The 19,296-nt window shown below is 33.6% G+C and overlaps 2 protein-coding genes across 3 annotated transcripts; both read left to right on the plus strand.

The window, feature by feature from the left end:
- Positions 1-311: 311 nt before the first annotated feature.
- Positions 312-6,333, plus strand: LOC108916349 (zinc finger protein 493-like). Of its 2 annotated transcripts, XR_002763275.1 has the most exons (5): positions 312-505; positions 725-1,027; positions 1,101-1,417; positions 3,728-4,987; positions 5,382-6,333. XR_002763275.1 is itself a non-coding variant. In XM_018722576.2 (4 exons), the coding sequence occupies exons 1-4, from the start codon at positions 389-391 to the stop codon at positions 4,773-4,775; spliced, it is 1,785 nt and encodes a 594-aa protein (XP_018578092.1). In that variant the 5' UTR covers positions 312-388; the 3' UTR covers positions 4,776-5,007. The 2 variants fall into 2 exon arrangements, 1 of the variants encoding a protein (XP_018578092.1); XM_018722576.2 differs by lacking the exon at positions 5,382-6,333 and having other exon boundaries at positions 3,728-5,007.
- A 3,613-nt stretch (positions 6,334-9,946) lies between these two features.
- Positions 9,947-17,584, plus strand: LOC108916351 (zinc finger protein 708-like). Its single transcript, XM_018722578.1, has 5 exons — positions 9,947-10,036; positions 10,099-10,255; positions 10,540-10,842; positions 10,923-11,242; positions 15,855-17,584. The coding sequence occupies exons 2-5, from the start codon at positions 10,139-10,141 to the stop codon at positions 17,269-17,271; spliced, it is 2,157 nt and encodes a 718-aa protein (XP_018578094.1). The 5' UTR covers positions 9,947-10,036; positions 10,099-10,138; the 3' UTR covers positions 17,272-17,584.
- The last annotated feature ends 1,712 nt before the right edge of the window (positions 17,585-19,296 follow it).

Raw genomic sequence — 19,296 nt, forward strand, 5'->3', positions numbered from 1 at the left:
CACAGACAAGCCGGCGAAGCAAGAAGAGCGCCAGAAGAAAGGGCCCTAGCCGGCGGGGCCCAGCCAGGACAAAAGGAGGTCCCACAAAGCGTCTACATCGGTCGCATTTGCGGTCGGGGTAGACGACGGATGGGGCCCACCTACGAAGGCTGTCCAGGCCTACACGAGATGAGGCAGGATAAAGAGGAATAATCCCCCTCGATCCCGAATCATTTAGGCCAATTTCTATCCATGGAATAATGGCGCGTATTAGGTCTATGAGACTGTCAAAGCAATGATTTAGATCTATGTTATGTACGAATGAAAGGTTATGTTCTCGAAATATATTTGGAAGAATTTTCCTTTAAAAATTTGTGTTATAATTTAATATCAGAAATAAATCATTCAAATGGAAAATTTTGAGGAGGAGCATTGCAGGTTATGCCTTAATGTCGTAAGCGATGGACATTTTGAAAAGATAAAAAACATTACGAAGGATATTTTTGATGCTCTTCTACTAAAGTTGGTAGGTAATTTATATACTTATATTACTTAACAAGTAAATAGAGAGCGATCAGTAGCTGGTTCATTCAGCAATTTTGTATTTAAAACTTTATATGTAACTGGCAACAACTCGTCAATACTTCCCAATTGCCCATTGCTTTTGATTTTTTATTATAATATAAAAGTGCTGACTGAACAAGGTTAATTTATGTTCCTCTTAAATGGTTAATTCAACTTTCAGAATTTTGATGAAGGAAATGACCACATAATATGTAATGTTTGTTCAACAAAGATAACGGAAGCATTTAAATTTAAGTCAATGTGTCTCTATACCAATAATACCCTAGTTCCTTACGTCAGTGATCAAACAGGATGTTCTGTTGACTTAAGAGAGATTTATGCAAAGGAATCGGGAAACAAAAAATTAACTGACTCATTGGGAGATCATAAAGTTTGCAGGTTATGTATGCAGCTAATAATGGGCCGATTTGTATCCGTACATGAACTTCAGACTGATGTGATTGACAAGTATATTCCAGAAATAGTAAGTACACACACAAAAAACCATCACTATTGTCCTGTTAAAGGTATTGAATTCTAAAGGGTGCCCTTTGTAGAATTTCAGTGTTATCGAAGATCCCATTATTTGTAGACAATGTTTTTATTCCTTTGGTGTTCACAGCAGTTTCATAAAGAGTTGCTTAGAAGTTCAGGAAAAAATTAAAGGTTCCCATAACACAGAAGACCCTGGCAATCGAGCCTTGACATCAAAATTAGATACGTATGTGAAAACTGAGGAGATTGATATAAAATCTGAAATAAGTGAACGTGAACAAGAATTGCTTGAAATTTATTCTGTTGTGCCAGAATTGGAAGGTAAAGAAACATCAAATGAAATGGAGTATAAAGATATAAAATTGGAAGATACAGAGAGGTGAGTCAATCAAAGCTGTTCATTTGTGGCAGTTTTAACTTAAATAAAGTATGGACTAATGGGTCTGCCTATGCAAATATAGAGAACCAAAAGTAGAATAAAAAATATTCGTATGGGAAAAAAAATTGTGATAACTAATTTTTGGAATATCGCAAGTCACAAAACCATTTTAATTCTCTAAATAGCATTTACATTTAACAGAGGAGAGTCGGTTGATTGCTTTACTCTTTCTTGTGGCACAACTATTTTCAAAAATAAATTTAAAAAATTCACTCGTTTAAGCAAATCATTCAGTAACAATTCTTGCACTTTTTGTATATGATTTGGATGTAGTAGATAACATCTGATCACTCGGTGCACAGAAGTTTACGATATACCAGTTTGTCGAGATAGAATTCTAGTACTAATATGTGGGTCATCTTGAATTGTACTCAAAATAATTTCTTCGTCATGTGCCCTTATTGCAATAGCACGTTCTCGAATGTTACTGGAAAACTTGCATGTTTCTTGAACCCGTCTTTCAAAATTGGAAAATGTTTATGGGGGATTACACGATTTAGAAATCAGAAACCTAACACTAATAACATGTCAACTTGTTCGCTAAATGAAAACTTCCTGGACATTTTCAAAATACTCGGCAAACAATTACTAAAATTAAATTACCTTTTTCCTGATCGTCAAGTTTGACATTAAATTCATAGAAAACTTGAATTTTCGATTATTTTAAATAACAGCTACAATACGTATTACTAGTGATTCGTATTTTTGTTGAAAACGACAAAGTCTTTTGAAAACTAACAAGGGTAAGAAAAGTTTTCGAATTAAATTTCTCATAAAATAAAGGATTAATTTTTTAAGTCCGCCAACGGGTTAAAAAATTATGTCACATTTTAATGGTGCATCATCCCTTATCAACTCTTTAAAATGCTTCAATTGAACTCTATTTACTACTACTACTACTATTAATCTGTATTTCTTATGACTGCACACAACTGAAAAGTGTATCTGCTTCAATTTCGGCGCAAGATGGACAACCACATGTTCTGTCGTATTTCAAAGTTCAAGTCTTCAAGTAATATTGGTACTTCATTTTTCAAATTGTATGCAAAGGTTTTCAGTAGTAGAAATTGAAAAAAATTGAATTTCGTCTATTACAGTACCATAAATCGAAAAACTGTTTCAGACAAATCCTTTTAGTAGACAAGTACTTTTAGCTGTAGAATCCGAATCTGCAATAAATAATAAATGTTCCTATTTAAGATTTCAAAGTTACCCCCTACCCCACCTACAAGGGTAAGGAGGGACTAATGTATTTTCTCCACGGAAAGAATAAATTTTGATTATGGACATTTTTTTGTAGACTGCTTACTTTTCAAGATATTTGAAAGTTTTAAGTTAAAAAAATCAGCCGATATAAATATCACCGCGATAGGTAGATTTTAACTATTTCTGCATTTTGAGGAGTATTTTTCAAGCATCCTCTTTGTAAATGGAATTAATAAATATTAATAATACAAATCCTTTAGAAAAATGACATTTTGAAACGACAGTGTCAAAAATGTTGAGTACATAACTAGTTTGAACGTTGGACTAAAACGAGGCCTTTATTTAACAAAATAATGATTATTTTTAATGTTAATATGAAATTTATTGAAGTAAGTTATTAACATCAAAAAGTTGAAGAAGAAATGGCAAATAAGGAGGAATTGTTATCATTTTCTTAAAAGAGGTACATGTTGTTAATAAAATTAATATTTTAATGTTTGTAAATATATCATTCTTATAAGAAAGATGCAGAGAGTTTTTTTAAGTTTAGTTCGTAACAGAAACAGGAAAGTTTAGCTACAAAGGATGCTTATTTCAAGCTTCGATGAAATCAAGAGGAGATTTTAAAATTGTTTGAAACTACATAAGTACAAAATAACAAAATAATAGATACTCACAATCAAACGAAGAATAACACAGGCAACAATATTAATTATTTTGATGAGCATCGAATCTTTAGAGAACGATTATTACGTTTTTTGGGCCATACCTACAAAGAGTGCATATTTTGCAACTGGATATACCAAGACAAAATAAATATCTGCTAGTATTTCTATACACTGGTTGAGAATTAAATTATTAGTAATGTACTGATAATCCATGTTCAGATGTCGATCTTGGGACTGTTGTAACATTCCATTTTTATAACCTTTATTGCAACAACGTGGTGTGTAACATATGGCAATAAGCATTACTTTAAAAAAAATTATAGGTGGGCCCATTATTATACAAAATTTCAGTTATATTTATCAGACTATTTTTCAGTGGCAGAACTTCAGATATTTCGATTGACAGATTTGAACACAAGAAACTTTCTGAAAGAAAAAAAAACCTACCAGAGAAATGCTTAAAGGAGCAGATGAAAATGATTTATAATACAGACATAGACTCAGAAGTACGAACATATGAGTGTGATTTGTGTGATTTTACAACCAAATATAAGGGAAGCCTTGAAACTCGCCAGCTAACACACGCAGACTCTTCAGAAATACAAATGTACAAGTGCGATGTATGTGATTTTATGACAAAAAATAAATACAAACTTCGACCCCACCAGTTGAAACACGCGGATCCTTCAGAAGTGCCCTTGTACAAGTGTGATTTGTGTGATTTTATGACCAAATATAGACGCAGCCTTAGAAGTCATCAGTTAAAACACGCAGACTCTACAGAAGTGCAAATGTACACGTGTGATGTCTGCGATTTCAGAACTAAATATGTAAACAATTTTAAAGCCCATCAGGTGAAACATGCAGACCCTTCAGAAGTGCATATGTACGAGTGTAATTCATGTGATTATAAGACCAACAGAAAGTTTGTTCTTAAACGTCATCAGTTGAAACACTCAAGAGTGGAAAAGTACAAGTGTGATTTATGTAATTTCACGACTATGTATAAGAATAGTTTAAATGATCATCAGTTGGCACATGCGGATCCTTCAGAAGTGCAAATGTACACGTGTGATGTTTGTGAATTTAGAACGAAATATATAAACAATTTTAGGGTCCACCAGGTCAGGCATGCAGACCCCTCAAAAGTGAGGACATACAAATGTAACTCATGTGATTATAAGACCAATAGAAGGGGCGTTCTTAAGCGTCATGAGCTGATACACTCAGGAGTACAAAAGTACATGTGTGATTTGTGTGGTTTTGCGACCAACTATAAGGACAGTCTTAAGAAGCACCAGTTTACGCATGCAGAAATACAAATCTACAAGTGTGATTTATGTGATTTTAACACTAATTGTGAGAAGAATTTTAGGATCCATCAGTTGAGACATGCAGACTCTCCAGAAAGCCAAGATCAATAACGGTTTTGTATGCCACCAGGACTCTTTAGATGTGTGAATACACGAATGTTATAAAATTAAATTATAAAACATTCAGAAAAGGTCTTTTCACCAGTTTCACCAGTTGGAATGCTCAAGAGCGTGAAAGTACCAGTGATTTGTGTGATCTTAGGACCAAATATAAAGAACAATCTTAAAACTCACCAGTTGCAACACGGGTCAAAAATATGGATGTAGGTACATGCGTTTTGTATTTTATCACTAAAAATAAATAATTTTAAAATCCCATCAGTTAAAACGTGTTTATAAACCCAAAAATAAAAAGTACTTAAAACGTCATTTGATAAACCTTCATAACTTCCCAATTGGGGAAAATTAAAGTTGATATTAGCTTATACAAAATTAAAAATCACCTTACCTAACCTAACTTTGGTTTCACCTTGGCTTGCAATATCCAAACTCATTGGGCAAAGCGACACTGCTGGCGTGTCTTGTGACATAAATATTAGTTATTTACTTCATGATTGCGGAAAAAAGATAGATATTTCTGTTCTAAAACTTGAGGGTTAACTGATAGGTGGGCCCATTACTATACAAAATTCAAATCAGACATATACTATTTTTCAGTGGCAGAAATTCAGATATTTCATCCGACGGATTTGAACACAAGGAAATTTCTGAGATAAAAGAAAACGGATGTTTATCTCAGGAACAGTTAAATAACTATAAAATGAAAATGAATAAAAACACATACGTACATTCAGAAGTGTTTATGTGTGGTTTGTGTGATTTTAAGACAAAATATCGGAACAGCCTTGGGACGCACCACTTGAAACACGCGGACCATTTAGAGGTACGGATGTACAAGTGTGATTTATGTCATTTTAAATCCAAATATAAAAACAGTCTCAACCTTCATCAATTAAAACATGCGGACCCTTCACAAGTACAAATGTACAAATGTGATTTGTGTAATTTTAAATCCAAATACAAAACCAGCCTTAGTCTTCATCAGTTGAAACATGCGGACCCTTCAGAGATACAGATGTACAAATGTGATTTGTGTAATTTTCAGTCCAAATACAAAAACAGTCTTAGCCTTCATCAGCGGAAACATGGGAAAGTACGAACGTACAGGTGTAATTCGTGTGATTTTAAAACCAAATGTAAAGACAGACTTAGGAGTCACAGGTTAAGACACGTGAGACGAAAAATAAAAGACGTTACGTATGCCATTTGGTGAGCCGCCAAGACATTCCACAAGTGAGAATATACAAATGCGATTACAATGGCAAAAATAAAATCTCTTTAAAACGCCGCCAATTAGTACACAAGGGCTGCTCGGAAGTGACGATGTACACATGCGAGTCGTGTGATTTTCTACCAAACACTCTTAAGGCCCACCAATTAAGACATGCAGATCCTTTTAAAAGTAAATAGGTACAAATGCGATAAATGAAACTAAAGAAACCAAAAACATACATTTTTTTGTGAAATCAATATGTAATTTTAAAATAATGTATAAAATTTTCGCTTTTCAATTAAAGAAAAACTAATTTAAATCGCACTCGTTTCACAAATTGACCTTAATTGGCGTTTTCATTAAATATTCATTAAATCAGTTTTTAAATTATTAAAAAAATTAAAAATATTTTTTTAACTTTAACACTGTATCTTTTTAACGAAGCGTCCTAGATAAAAACTTTATAAGAAAGACCCCTTAAAATTCACCAAAAAATAAGAGTTTCAATTATGGTCACAGTTTGTGAATCACCATGTATAATACATTATTTATGGATTAATTTGATATTTGAATTAGTTTACGTAGAAATTCAAGTTAATGTATGGCCTTTGCTAAATAGTACACTAATTAGCATAGTTTCTTTTATTAGTTCATTGGGTATATACAAGAGTCATCTTCTAATTTCTTTTAATTTTATATTCTATGTACTTGAATAAAGTTTAACGTTATGTTTTTGTTATTTATTTATGGTTGTTGGAAATGTGAAATAAATTGAAAAGTGAGAAAAATTTGCAAAACATTCCCATTTGTTATAATTCAATATCAGAAATAGATCATTAAAATGGAAAATTTTCGGGAAGAACATTGCAGGTTATGCCTCAGTGTTGTAAACGATGAACATTTTAAAGATATAACGGATAACAGACTTGTTTTTGAGGTCGCTGAATCCGAATCCGGTGTTTATTTTTACTTTGCATGCATCCTCGAGGTCATTCAAGGTCATCTCAAGATCATTTGAGAGGATTTTGAGACAAAAATGCTCAGTACGTACCATCCGAAAAATCTGAAAAAATTCATACGTATGTTGCATCTAAGTCACACTTGACACAAAGATGTGATGTATAAGAACACAGATAATATACTCAGAAGTGCAACTGTACAAGTGTGATTTGTGCACTTTTGAAACAAAGTATAAGGACAGTCTTAAGCGCCACCAATTGAAACATGCCGATTTTTCAGAATTTCAAATGTACAAGTGTGATTTTTGTGTTTTTAAGACCAATACAAGCATAATCTTAAGGCCCACCAGTTGAAACACGCAGATCCTTCAAAAGTGCGAGTGTACACTTGTAATGTGTGTGATTTTAGAACCAACTTCAGGAAAAGTCTCGATGTTCATCAGGTAAAACACGCAGAGCCTTCATTAGGGTAATTGTACACGTGTGATTTGTGTGACTTTATGACCAAATGTAAGAAAAATCTTAAGCCCCACCAACGTCTCTCAGAAGTGCAATTGTACACGTGTGATTCACCAAATATAAGGGAAATCTTAAGACCCATATAACTCCCATCAATTGATATATAGTAAACGAATAAGGTCTCAAAATGAGACAATTTATTGCTTAAACTGTTGCAATAGAGTGAGATATGTTGTTATGTAATAAGTAATAATGATAAATGCGTAATTTATCAGATCTAAGGGAGTCTATAGCAATTCATTTCATTTGAGGGCAAGCATCAGCCCTTGCTTCAACTCATCTGATAGCACAGCTTATAAAATCAGTGGTCCCAATCCCGATACCCTCTTTTAGCAACTTTGTGTTTCATCTTCTAGCAATATCTGGTGAATATGGGGGGGGGGCGTTTCTAAATATTTTTTGACTTTGTGAGCAATACTACTGAATAATTTATATCCTAGAACAATGTTTTAGAATAATATTTTAATTTAATAATAAACATTATTTGTGAACTCAGCATTATAATACTGAATATAAGTAGAATATTAGTTTATATTTTTGTTACGTTTTTTTTAAATAATAATTATTATTTATTTACAAAATGTTTTAGTGTGTGACTATTGTTAAATTTATTTAGTTTTGTGCTTTAAAACAATGTAATTTTAGTTTTTGTTATCCTGTTTCATACACTTTTTTAGTAATAACTCTTTTTGTATCTATCTCCTACATAAAGGGTTACCCAAGAAGTTTTAGAAAGGCAGGGTCTGGAAAATGCTTGGAAAATGGAATTGAAAATTTTCTTTCCAGTTTTGTATTTATGAGATTAGGGGTTTTCTTGGACAATAGCAAAAATATTATCAATTGAATAAAAATCATGTACCTATTACTCGTATTTTCAGACATATGATGAGGAAATGCAATTAAAAAAATATAATTTATATGACATTTATTTTGTTAACTAAATTGTACTAACTAAATTCAATAAACTAAAATTACGACGAGAATTTAAGAATATAGGTACCATAGTTCCTGTCTTAACTTTAGTTTATTAAATTAAATTTATTACATTTTTGTATCATAATTTGTATTGTAACAACGCTCTTGAACATGTAATACTAAACGGGATTATTCTATTCAAAATTTTGAAGTTGATTTCACGTGAAAAGATAAAATAAAATTGTATTAACTGATTGATTGCAGTATAAACCAACAAATTGCATTTCCAGTATCGTAAACGCTTTTGAGAGGAGATAGGTATTGCCTGTCAAAAATTTCGTGAGATATGTGTTAAACTTTTCCTAAATACACATCCACAATTTTGATTGCCCCCCCCCTGAGAAATTTTTCTGCGGACGCCCATGAAGGTCAATAAAACAACATTGCCTAGTGGAAGTGAGGGAATGTGATTTGAAGAGATATTTTAGTGGTAGTAAAACATAATTAATTATGGAAAATAATGTGAATGGAAATAAAGTTGAGGAACATTGAAAAAACTGAAACTGATATCTTAAAGTGTGTGTCTAGCTAATACACAATCGTGTGGTGACCTATTTTCAAAAAGAAGAAGAGGATGCTATGAGCTCTTTTCTTTTATTCATGATTTCAGAATCAACGCGTTACCATCCCAAATCTAGCAACCTGATTGGTTTCTATCGTATCGTAACGCGTTATATACCTTGTACTATCAAGTAGATACTGATACTTTCGTTACTTGTATCCTTCGAACATATACCTACTTAGGTAGGTATAAAATAAAATTAAAAATTTCCACATTACGCTATGCAAAATGTCTGACAAGTTGTGACTCGCTACTCAGTATCTATTACTACTACTATTACTATATTTTAATAAAAGCCTTTTTTATTTCACATTAACATTTATTTTCTTCTCTTCTTACTTTTGCAACTACTTTGTTTTTAATTATAAACAACTACTTCAGCCTGAGATATCAATTAGCGATCTCTACTTCTTCTTAGATTTTATCCGTGCTCTTAACGTCTCAACACGTATCAGGTAAATACTTTTTACACATCTCTAATTCGTGTATTTCTCTAATCTAGATAGTCGTGTAAGGTTATGTTATCTTTATGTTTGTTTATGTTGATTGTATTTACCATAGATTTGACAGTATACTGTGGATGGAGCCGAAGCCGACTTTCTGTGCATTGTAACTGTTCCAACATGAACTTAAAAAGTGGTAGCGATTTGCCAAATCACGTGACCTAGGATAAAAATCGCTAGACATTAATTTAAAATAACCTCTATTTCTTATTAGGAAATTAACTTCTTTTGATAGAGGCACAACAATTAAAAAAATTACTTTCAAACCTATATGTAAAATACGAACCTAATAACACGTAGTCGATAAACATACCGCGCCTGATAAACCTGCAAATGTCCTAAGTCACGTGACCTGATACTATTTTCATCTCACTTTATATTGTGACCCCTAGTCTCTCTCTCTATATTCCATCCATAATTATCCATTCCATAGTACACTGTCAAATCTATGATATTTACCTCAGACTAATAAATTATTACTCTGAGATATTTACATTTGATTAATATTAACCAAAATGAAGGTGAGATTTCTGAATTTTATGGGGAAAAAGAAAATAAGTATTTACTAAACATTTTTTTAAAGCTTCTCAAATTATAATTCTATACAAACATAAGTTATCAAAATGGAGGATTTTGTGGAAGAGTATTGCAGATTATGTCTAAGTGTTGTAAAAGATGGACATTTTAAAGAGATACAAGCTGTTACGAAGGATATTTTAGACGTTCTCTTACTGAAATTGGTAGGTTTATTAATTTATACATATCTTTGGAGGTACATTTAAGAACTTATTGCAGAATTTATTATTTATTTATTGCATGTCAAGAACTTCATTTTTTAATCAGTGATCAATCATTAACTCACCAAATTGGTATTTAGAAACTGAAAGTTGTACATTATAGGTACTTAACATTAAATCATCCAGATGAGATTCTCCACAGCATGAACTTTTAAATATAGTTTTAAATGTCCACTGAACATTTAAAGATATAATTTGTATTGTCTTTATGTTAATTCAACTTGTAGAATTTTGAAGAAAAAAGCAGGCATGTAATGTGCAACGTTTGTTCACTGAATGTAATGGAGGCATTCAAATTCAAGTCGATGTGTCTCTATACTGACAACACCATAATTCCTTATGTTGACGATGAAGCAGGATGTTCTGTCGACTTAATAAAGATTTACGTTAAGGAAACAGGAAATGAACAATTAACTGCCATATTAGATGAGTATAAAGTTTGTAGGTTATGTATGCACCTAATAAAGGGCAAGTTTATATCGGTACATAAAATGGAGATTGATATGATCGAGAAGTATATTCCAGAAATAGTAAGTATATAGCGAAATACAAAAACACGTCTCCACATTTTGTAAAGTCGTGTTTAAATTCTAAAACGTACGCTTCGTAGAATTTCAGTGTCGTGGAAGATTCCGTTATTTGCAGACAATGTTTTGATTCCTTCAGAACCCACAGTAGCTTCATAAAGAACTGCCTAGAAGTAGAAGAAAGAATTATGAGTACTCATAAAACAGAAGTTTCTGGTAATTTGATCTGGACTTTGTCGTCAGATTTGGTTGTAAAAACTGAGGAGATTGATATAAAATCTGAAGGAAGCGAGCAAGAAGAGCAATTGCTTGAAATTTATCCTGTCTCACCGAAACTTAAAGATAAAGCGACCTTGAATAAAACCGAGAATGTTCCTATAAAATCAGATGGCGATAAAGGGAGGTACGTGACTTAAACCTGTTCAATTATTTTTTAAGCTAATAAATAAAATATTTCGGAATGGACCTATAGAAAACCAAAAATAGGACTAAACATTTTTCAACAGGAAAAATACCGGCTGTTTCAAAGGTCGGTTATGAAGAAATAAAAGATAATCTGTTGACAAGTGTTTTTCTTAAATATCTTCTAAACCAGTCGATATAACAGTTCCAAATTTGGTACAGATTTTTATTACTATATACTTTTTTCTATGTATCTGTATAATGTTTTAAATAATGATAATTTGAGTATTGCTTGTGAACTATAGAGGTTTCAATTTTGAGTATCTTTTTTTTTCAAAAACTATATTTAACTGCGCAAAAATAACTTCATATTCGTGCTCACAACCCTTGAAAATAGGGAGAGACAAAATTTTATGCATTTTTAAGGATTTTTTGTTATAGCAAATAATAATAACTCTTATAAAGGACCATAAGTTGTTTAGATTAGAAATTTTATTGTACAAATTTGTACTTATCAGACGTATTATTTTTTAGTGGTACCCCTTCGACTATTTTATTTAACGAAATAGAACACGTGGAAATTTATGAAACAGAAGAAAATAAGACTGCTTCTAAGAGACATTTAAAGAAACTCCATAGAAGTATGTATAAAATCATAGACAAACTCACGGGCATGTCAATGTACAAATGTCATATGTGTGATTTTACGACCAAGCATACGAACAGTGTCAAGCTTCATCAGTTAAAATATGCAGACCTTTTGGAAGTACAGATGTACATGTGTGATTTGTGTGATTTTAAGACAAAATATAAACACAATCTTTCTAACCATCGGAAAATAAGATTGCCTCTAAGAGACATTTAAAGAAGCTTCATAGAAGTACGTATAAAATCATAGACAAACTCACGGGCATGCCAATGTACAAATGTCGTGTGATTTTATGACCAGGCATAAGAACAGTGTCCAGCTTCATCAGTTAAAATATGCAGACCTTTTGGAAGTACAGATGTACATGTGTGATACATGTGATTTTATTACCAAGGTTAAATGCAGACTTCGAAACCATACATGCAAAAGTGCAAATGCACACAAGTGATTTGTATGATTTTGCGGCCAAAAATAAATATAATCTTAAGCCCCACCCGTTGAAACATGCTAACTCTTCGGAAGTATAGATGTGCAAGTGTGATTTGTGTAATTTTAGAAGCAAATATAAGGAATATATTAAAGCCCACTAGTTGAAACATGCAGATCGGTCACAAGTACAAATGTACGAGTGTCATCTGTGTGACTTTTAAACCAAATATAACTACAAGACAAACAACAAGAACCCTCTCAAGCGCCACCAATCGAAACACATGCGAGTGAAAATGTACAAGTGTAACATTTGTTATTTTAATACCAAACATAGGAGCAGTCTCTGGATGCACCAGGTCCAATACAGAACGCTAACATACAAATGCAATTTGTGGGATTTCACAACTAAATATAAGTTCAATTTTAAGCCTCATCAGTTGAAACACTCAATAAAAATCGATCTAGGTGTAACTTCATACGACACCAGTTAATACACAAGAATCCCACGGTAGTCCAAATGTACAAGTGCAATTTGTGTGATTTCCAAACCAAATAACGAGCGTTCAAATAAAAACGTGGAAAATTTGGACGTAGGGCGTAGCGTATAGCAAATGAACTTAAACGTCATCTGTCAAAGCGCTATATCGCCGCTATCAATTTGAATATTTTCGTTTTAAAAAGCGTTTAAAATGGTGTTTTCTCAAGAACAAAAAGTGTTTATCATAGAGTCCTACTTTAGAAATGGACGCAAGATTGATGGAATATGGAAGTATTCTATTGAGGAATGTTTCATAGAATTTCAAAATCAATTTCCCGGCGTTGTTGAGTACAAAATTTTTCAAAGTGCAGTTCAGCGTTGTGTTAATGATTTCGTGAAACGGGCAGTGTAACAAGAAGAGAAGGAAGTGGCCGACCTAAAAAGCGGACTGAAGAATTAAAAGAAAATGTCCAACAAATAATGGAAAATGCGCCAAGAACTTCTGTACGTGTTTTATCACAAATGGTGGGAGTATCAGTCGGTACCTGCCACACAGTGTTAAAAAAAGATTTGCGTTTGTTCTCCTATCGTTTAACTTGTCAGCAAGAACTTCATGAAGTTGATTTTCCGCGACGGGCTGTATTTTGTGAATGGTTTTTAAACTACGGTGAACTTCATAATATTACCTTTTTTTCTGATGAAGCCTGGTTTCATTTAAGTGGTTATGTAAACTCACAGAATATGATGATGTGGTCTTCTGAAAAACCAGATACCTTTTTTGTCGAGGGCCCTCTACACGCTCAAAAAATTGGAGTTTGGTGTGCTCTCAATCGAAGGAGGATTTATGGACCTATTTTTTTTAATGGTACTCTTACTGCGCAAAGGTATAGAGAAGAAATTATCGCTCCTTTTGTTAACCGCTGGAAGAAAACGAAATTACAAACTTTTACTTTCAACAAGATGGCGCAAGGGCACATACGGCAGGCGAGACGATGAATATGTTGAGGGAAGTTTTCCAAAATCGACTAATAAGTCTCGATGCTGAACATGAATTTCCACCGAGGTCATGTGATATTACGCCGTGTGATTTCTTTTTGTGGCCTTACCTTAAAAACACTATTTTTGAACTGCCTATTCCTGATTTAAACCATCTGCAGGCTCGACTTATAGACAAGATTCGTGAAATTAACAATACCCCGAGCATCTTAGAAAATGTCTTTAATTCTTTGAGGAACAGGTGTGAAAAGTGCTTGGAACAAGGAGGGGGACACTTTCAGCAGCTGCTTTAATTTATTGTTATAACAAGGAGGGGGACACTTTCCGCAGCTCCTTTAATTGTTTGTTATTGTTATCACGATTATTCTTTAAAATAAAGTTATATAGTCATTAACGTTATTGAAACTGACAGCTGCTATACAGCTCATTGAGAAATGAGGTTAAGTTGGTCGCTATAAGCTACTCCCTACGTCCAATGTGTCAGAGCCAACTTCGACCACGTTTTTATTTGAACGCTCGTTATAAAAATACACTTAAGCCTCACCGGTTGACACACGCAGGCAGTTCACAAGTACAGATGTATAATACGATATATGTGGCTATGAAACCAAATATAAAAAGAACTTGAAATGCTACTTGATGAATCACCAAAACCCCTCCAAATGGAGGAAGTTCAAGTGCGACAGTGTAATCACAGGAGCAGGGATAAGACCGCTTTTACACTGCACCAGTTGGTGCATAGAGGCCCATCTGAAATAAATATACACAAATGCGGCAAATGCGATTTTGAGACCAAACATAAATATTGTCTTAAGCGCCATCGGTTGACTGCTACAATTCGCAAGCGAGGATAGACAAATGCGAATATAAAAACAAAAACAAAAATCTCTAAGGCAACACCAAGCATAAGGACCTTTCGTATGTGACGATGTACACTTGCGATTCGTGTGATTTTAAGACACAATATAAGAACAGTCTTAAGACCCATCCATCCATTCCAAAGCGCAGAAATCTAAATAAGATCGATCAAAACGCAAGAATCCTTCCAAAATTAGAAATTACAAGTGTGATAAGTGCAAATACGAAAGCAAGGATAGGAAGACTTATATACCATTGGGGGTTATCCATAAATTACGTAAGGGTATTTTTTCACATTTTCAACTCCCCCCTCCCCCCATGTAAAGAAACCGTAAGATTTTTCATAACCCCCCTTCCCACTCCACCACCTTACGTAATACATTTCATGATTCAATTAATTTTTTTTTATTATAAAAAAAGCTTTACAACTTCTAATTATAACATTTATTAATATATTTATTATATTATAAATACATATATACTAAGAAAAATAGAAAAATTAATGTAGATTATTTTATTACGTAAGAATTTCATTCCCCCTCCTCCCCCCCAAGTAAGGAATGATAAGAAAATGTTGAGCCCCCCCCCCTCCTCCATTGAACCCTTACGTAATTTATGGATGACCCCTTGCGACATTGGGATCCGTCACTGGTGCAAACACACAAATGCAGTGAATGCAGTTTTCATAAGAAATATAGTGGGAGCCTTTGGACACACAGAGACGCTTCACAAGTGCAGCTGTACAAATGTGATACTTGCGATTTTGAAACACGCAATAAATATTTAACATGTGAAGAAAATGCTTAGTAAGTAAGCAACGGGGTAATGAGGAAGCACTAGCAGAAACACATTTTTTAAATAATTCTAAAATTGTCGATCAGATTTAAATGAAACTTGACACAGACTTTTGGGTTATCTATTGCAATATTATCGTGTTGGAATCGTTTCACCTATGTACTAAGATGTAGGGGTAACTGAAGGTTTTTTTTCAAAATTGTTGTATTGCAGTATAACACAAATTAGTACAATCATAGTAGAACGACTGTTGCCAATAACATTTTGCACACTACTACCTTGAAATATGGTTGTAGTTGTTTACATCTATATAATTTATGTTTTCTGTTCCTGAATTTGTTGTGAATATATTTGATTACTATTTCTTTTCTATTTGTTAAAATTAGCTAAAAAACTTACAATTTTCAGTGATGCACCTATGGCCGTTCCAGCACATGATATTTCCAAAGTAAAACACAGCAAATCTACACCCAGGACACGTATAACGAAACTTAAGCAAAAGAAAAACGAGCACAGGTGTGTAAAATGTGACTACAAAACATTAAACAAGAACTATCTAGCAATTCACCAGTCAGTGCACGGTGAGACTCCCGCAGCGCAGATACACAAATGTGACACATGTGATTATACGACCATTCACAAAAGTAACCTCGCGCGCCACCAGATAAAACATAAGGATCCCTCGGAAGTCGTGACATTCAAATGTGACACATGCAATTATGAAACCAATTGCAAAAGCTCCTTTACAGAACACACATTGACGCACAAAAAGTGTTCCGAAGTGCAAATGCTCAAGTGCATTTACTGCCAGTACGAGACGAAATCTAAGAGGGGCATAAGACGTCACGTCTTAACCCACGAACGAAGACTGCTCGATCCCAAGGAAGCTACGAAGATAAAGCGTATGTTACAACTCAAGAAACCGTTTTCTGTTAAAAAGTTCACCTGCGAGACGTGCGACTTCACGACGTTGAACAAGTCGAAGTTCTCCGATCACCAGCTGAGGCACAAAGGGGAGAAACCCTACGGATGTAATGAGTGCGAGTACAGAGCATTGAAAAAGAATTTTCTCAAGTTACACATGTTGTCGCACAGGAAGCCATCGGAAGTACCCTTGTACAAATGTGACAAGTGTGACTATGAAGTGAGATATAAGAGCAGCCTTATAAATCACCAGCTAATACACAAAAGTACCTCCGAGATACAGATGAACAAATGCCTGTACTGCGACCACGAAACAAAAAAAAAGGCGGGTCTGAAGGAGCACATCATATACTGTCACAGAAGTAAACTGTTCGATCCCGAGGAAAATTTGAGGATAAAGCACGTCTTAAAACTCAGAAAACTCATAACCGTGAAAATGTACAAATGTGATAAGTGTGATTACGAGACGGTATACAAGAGGCAGTTCCTGTGTCACCAGTCGAAGCACGGCATAGTGAATTTACGCTATCCATGTGACGAGTGCAGTTACTCAACGATATACAAGAGCCACTTGGCGGTCCATCAACTGTCGCACAGGAAAGCATCGGAGGTGCCGGCATACAAGTGTGACGTGTGCTTTTTCCAAACTAAATACAAACGGAGTTTGGACTTACATGACTTGAAGCATAGGAATCCCCCAAAGGAGGAAATGTACCAGTGTGGAAAGTGTAGCTATGCGAGCAAGTACAAGAACAATTTAGTGGCACATCAGCTGAAGCACAAAGGTCATTCAGAGGTTCGGACGTACACGTGTGATAGGTGTGGTTTCAAGACCAAGCGTAAGTGTGAACTCGTGGTTCATCTGTCAAAACCCAAGCGGTGCCGAGGTGCAAGGAAGTGAGTGTGTGTTTCGGACTGCTGTATGTACACAGGGGGTAAAAATTGATACTTACTGTTACATGCCCTATAATATTTTTATTATATACATTACCAAGAATATTCGATTTTATTTTGTCACCAACATATTGAGGAAAGTGCATGTTTTTGAAAGAATGTGAAGTATCCTATTTTAGCGATTTAAGGAGCATTGGGTATTTTGACACCTGTGAAAAATATTTAAAAAATTAAGGAAATAAAACGATGCCCCAAAAGGATTAGTGAACCATTATTTTTATGAAAATAATTTTACCTAACCGAAGATCTCGCACTGAAAAAGTAAACAAATAAAAATTGTAAAAGATACAGGGTGTTTCATTTTTAAACGTACTAACTTTAACAGTTGATAGAGGAGTTCAATTTGAACAAAAAAAATGTGAGGAAGTGTCTTAAATCGACTCCTAACCCAGTTACAGGGTGACGGATTTAATTTTTTTTTCCAAAATATTTTCATATGTAAAAAGTGGAAAGTGCTAAGGAAACCAAATTAGGTACCTACGTCTTTAAAAAGTACTTACAAATATTTCACTTCAACCAGCAGTGGCGCGATAGACGAGTAGTCCTTTTTTTAAATAGAATTTCTACGCCGGTGAGTTTTTTTAAAATTTCATGACATTTTTGATGTCGCTGATCAATCTTTGCGGTACCCGTGTAACGTGTGGGTGCGTGATGATAGTACAAAAGCTTTAAGGACAAGAACAAGGCAGGTATTAAAGTAAATAAAAAACAAGTTCCTTACAACATAACAAGGTTAGACTAAATTTAACATAATACAATATTATATATCTAGGTAATAATGAATCCAGCTCACCAAGTAAACAGGGCAAATTTGCAAAGAATTAGAAATATTTTGCATTTCTCTTCAATTAAGTACTCGTTTTGGGAATTTATGCGATTTAAATTTTCTTTAGTAGATTCCTCAAAATTTCCTGAATAAGCAAACAAATTTCACGAAAAATCGTTTGAATGTTTATTACAAATGTATCCAAAACATTTTGAAACAGATAGGTTGAAAAACGAACTTAATATTTTGTACAGAAATGAACAATCTCGTAATTCATAAGTTCAAAAAGGGTAGCAATATTATACAAGGAATTTAAAATGGTGTTTTCGGAAACATACAAATTATTTTGCCTAGTTTGCCTCTGGGTAGAGAGAAACTTTTCTTGTCTTAAGTGCATTAAGAATTGCTTAAGAAATACATTGACACAAGAGTGCTTAAGCAATTTATCAGTTGGCGATAGAAAAAGAACTGTTGCAAAGTCCCCGATTTTATAAAGACATTATAAGTAAATTTGCTAATATAAAAGACCGCCAATAGACCTATTTCATAAAGCATGAATGTTTTTAAAATATTTTGTTAAATGCGTCGGCAAAGGAAAAGCTGAAAACCATGTAAATAGATGGCTGGCTACATTATGAAATTTTTTATTTTTTCATATTTTTTAATGTTCTTAAACCAGGTGGGGAAAGCTTTTAAATATTTTTTTTATATTAATTTTATTGTAAATAACATTTCTGATGTTATTTAATTTTTTAATTTATGGTTACTTGAGAGCAGATTAATAAAATAACCAAATAGTTGCATAAATATTTATATTTTTTAAAAAATCTGAATGAAAATCCTTCCTGTGAATTTCGATAATATTGTAAATGCAACTAAAAATTTCTAGATTCATTTAGTCGTTTGACCTTAAAAATTTAAAAATATTTGCCTGCAATGGTTTTTTTTCTTTGCCTACCTAGCAAAACGGTCACGGGCCTCACCTATTCACAATGTCAGAAGACGCCACTGCAATAAACAATTACACAGCCACAAAAAAAAGTTGTCTGTACTTTTCATGCGACACTGTTATCCGTAGTATTTTTACCTCCTGATCACGAATCCGGAGTCAGAATTGAGCTACCATATCACAGGAATTTCCTAACCTCAAAAAACAGGTCAAAAATAGCAAAACTTCACGAGAAAGTGCTAGGAAAAATACAAAAT

Source organism: Anoplophora glabripennis, unplaced genomic scaffold (assembly GCF_000390285.2).
Source record: "Anoplophora glabripennis isolate ALB-LARVAE unplaced genomic scaffold, Agla_2.0 scaffold1948, whole genome shotgun sequence".
Classification (NCBI taxonomy): domain Eukaryota; kingdom Metazoa; phylum Arthropoda; class Insecta; order Coleoptera; family Cerambycidae; genus Anoplophora; species Anoplophora glabripennis.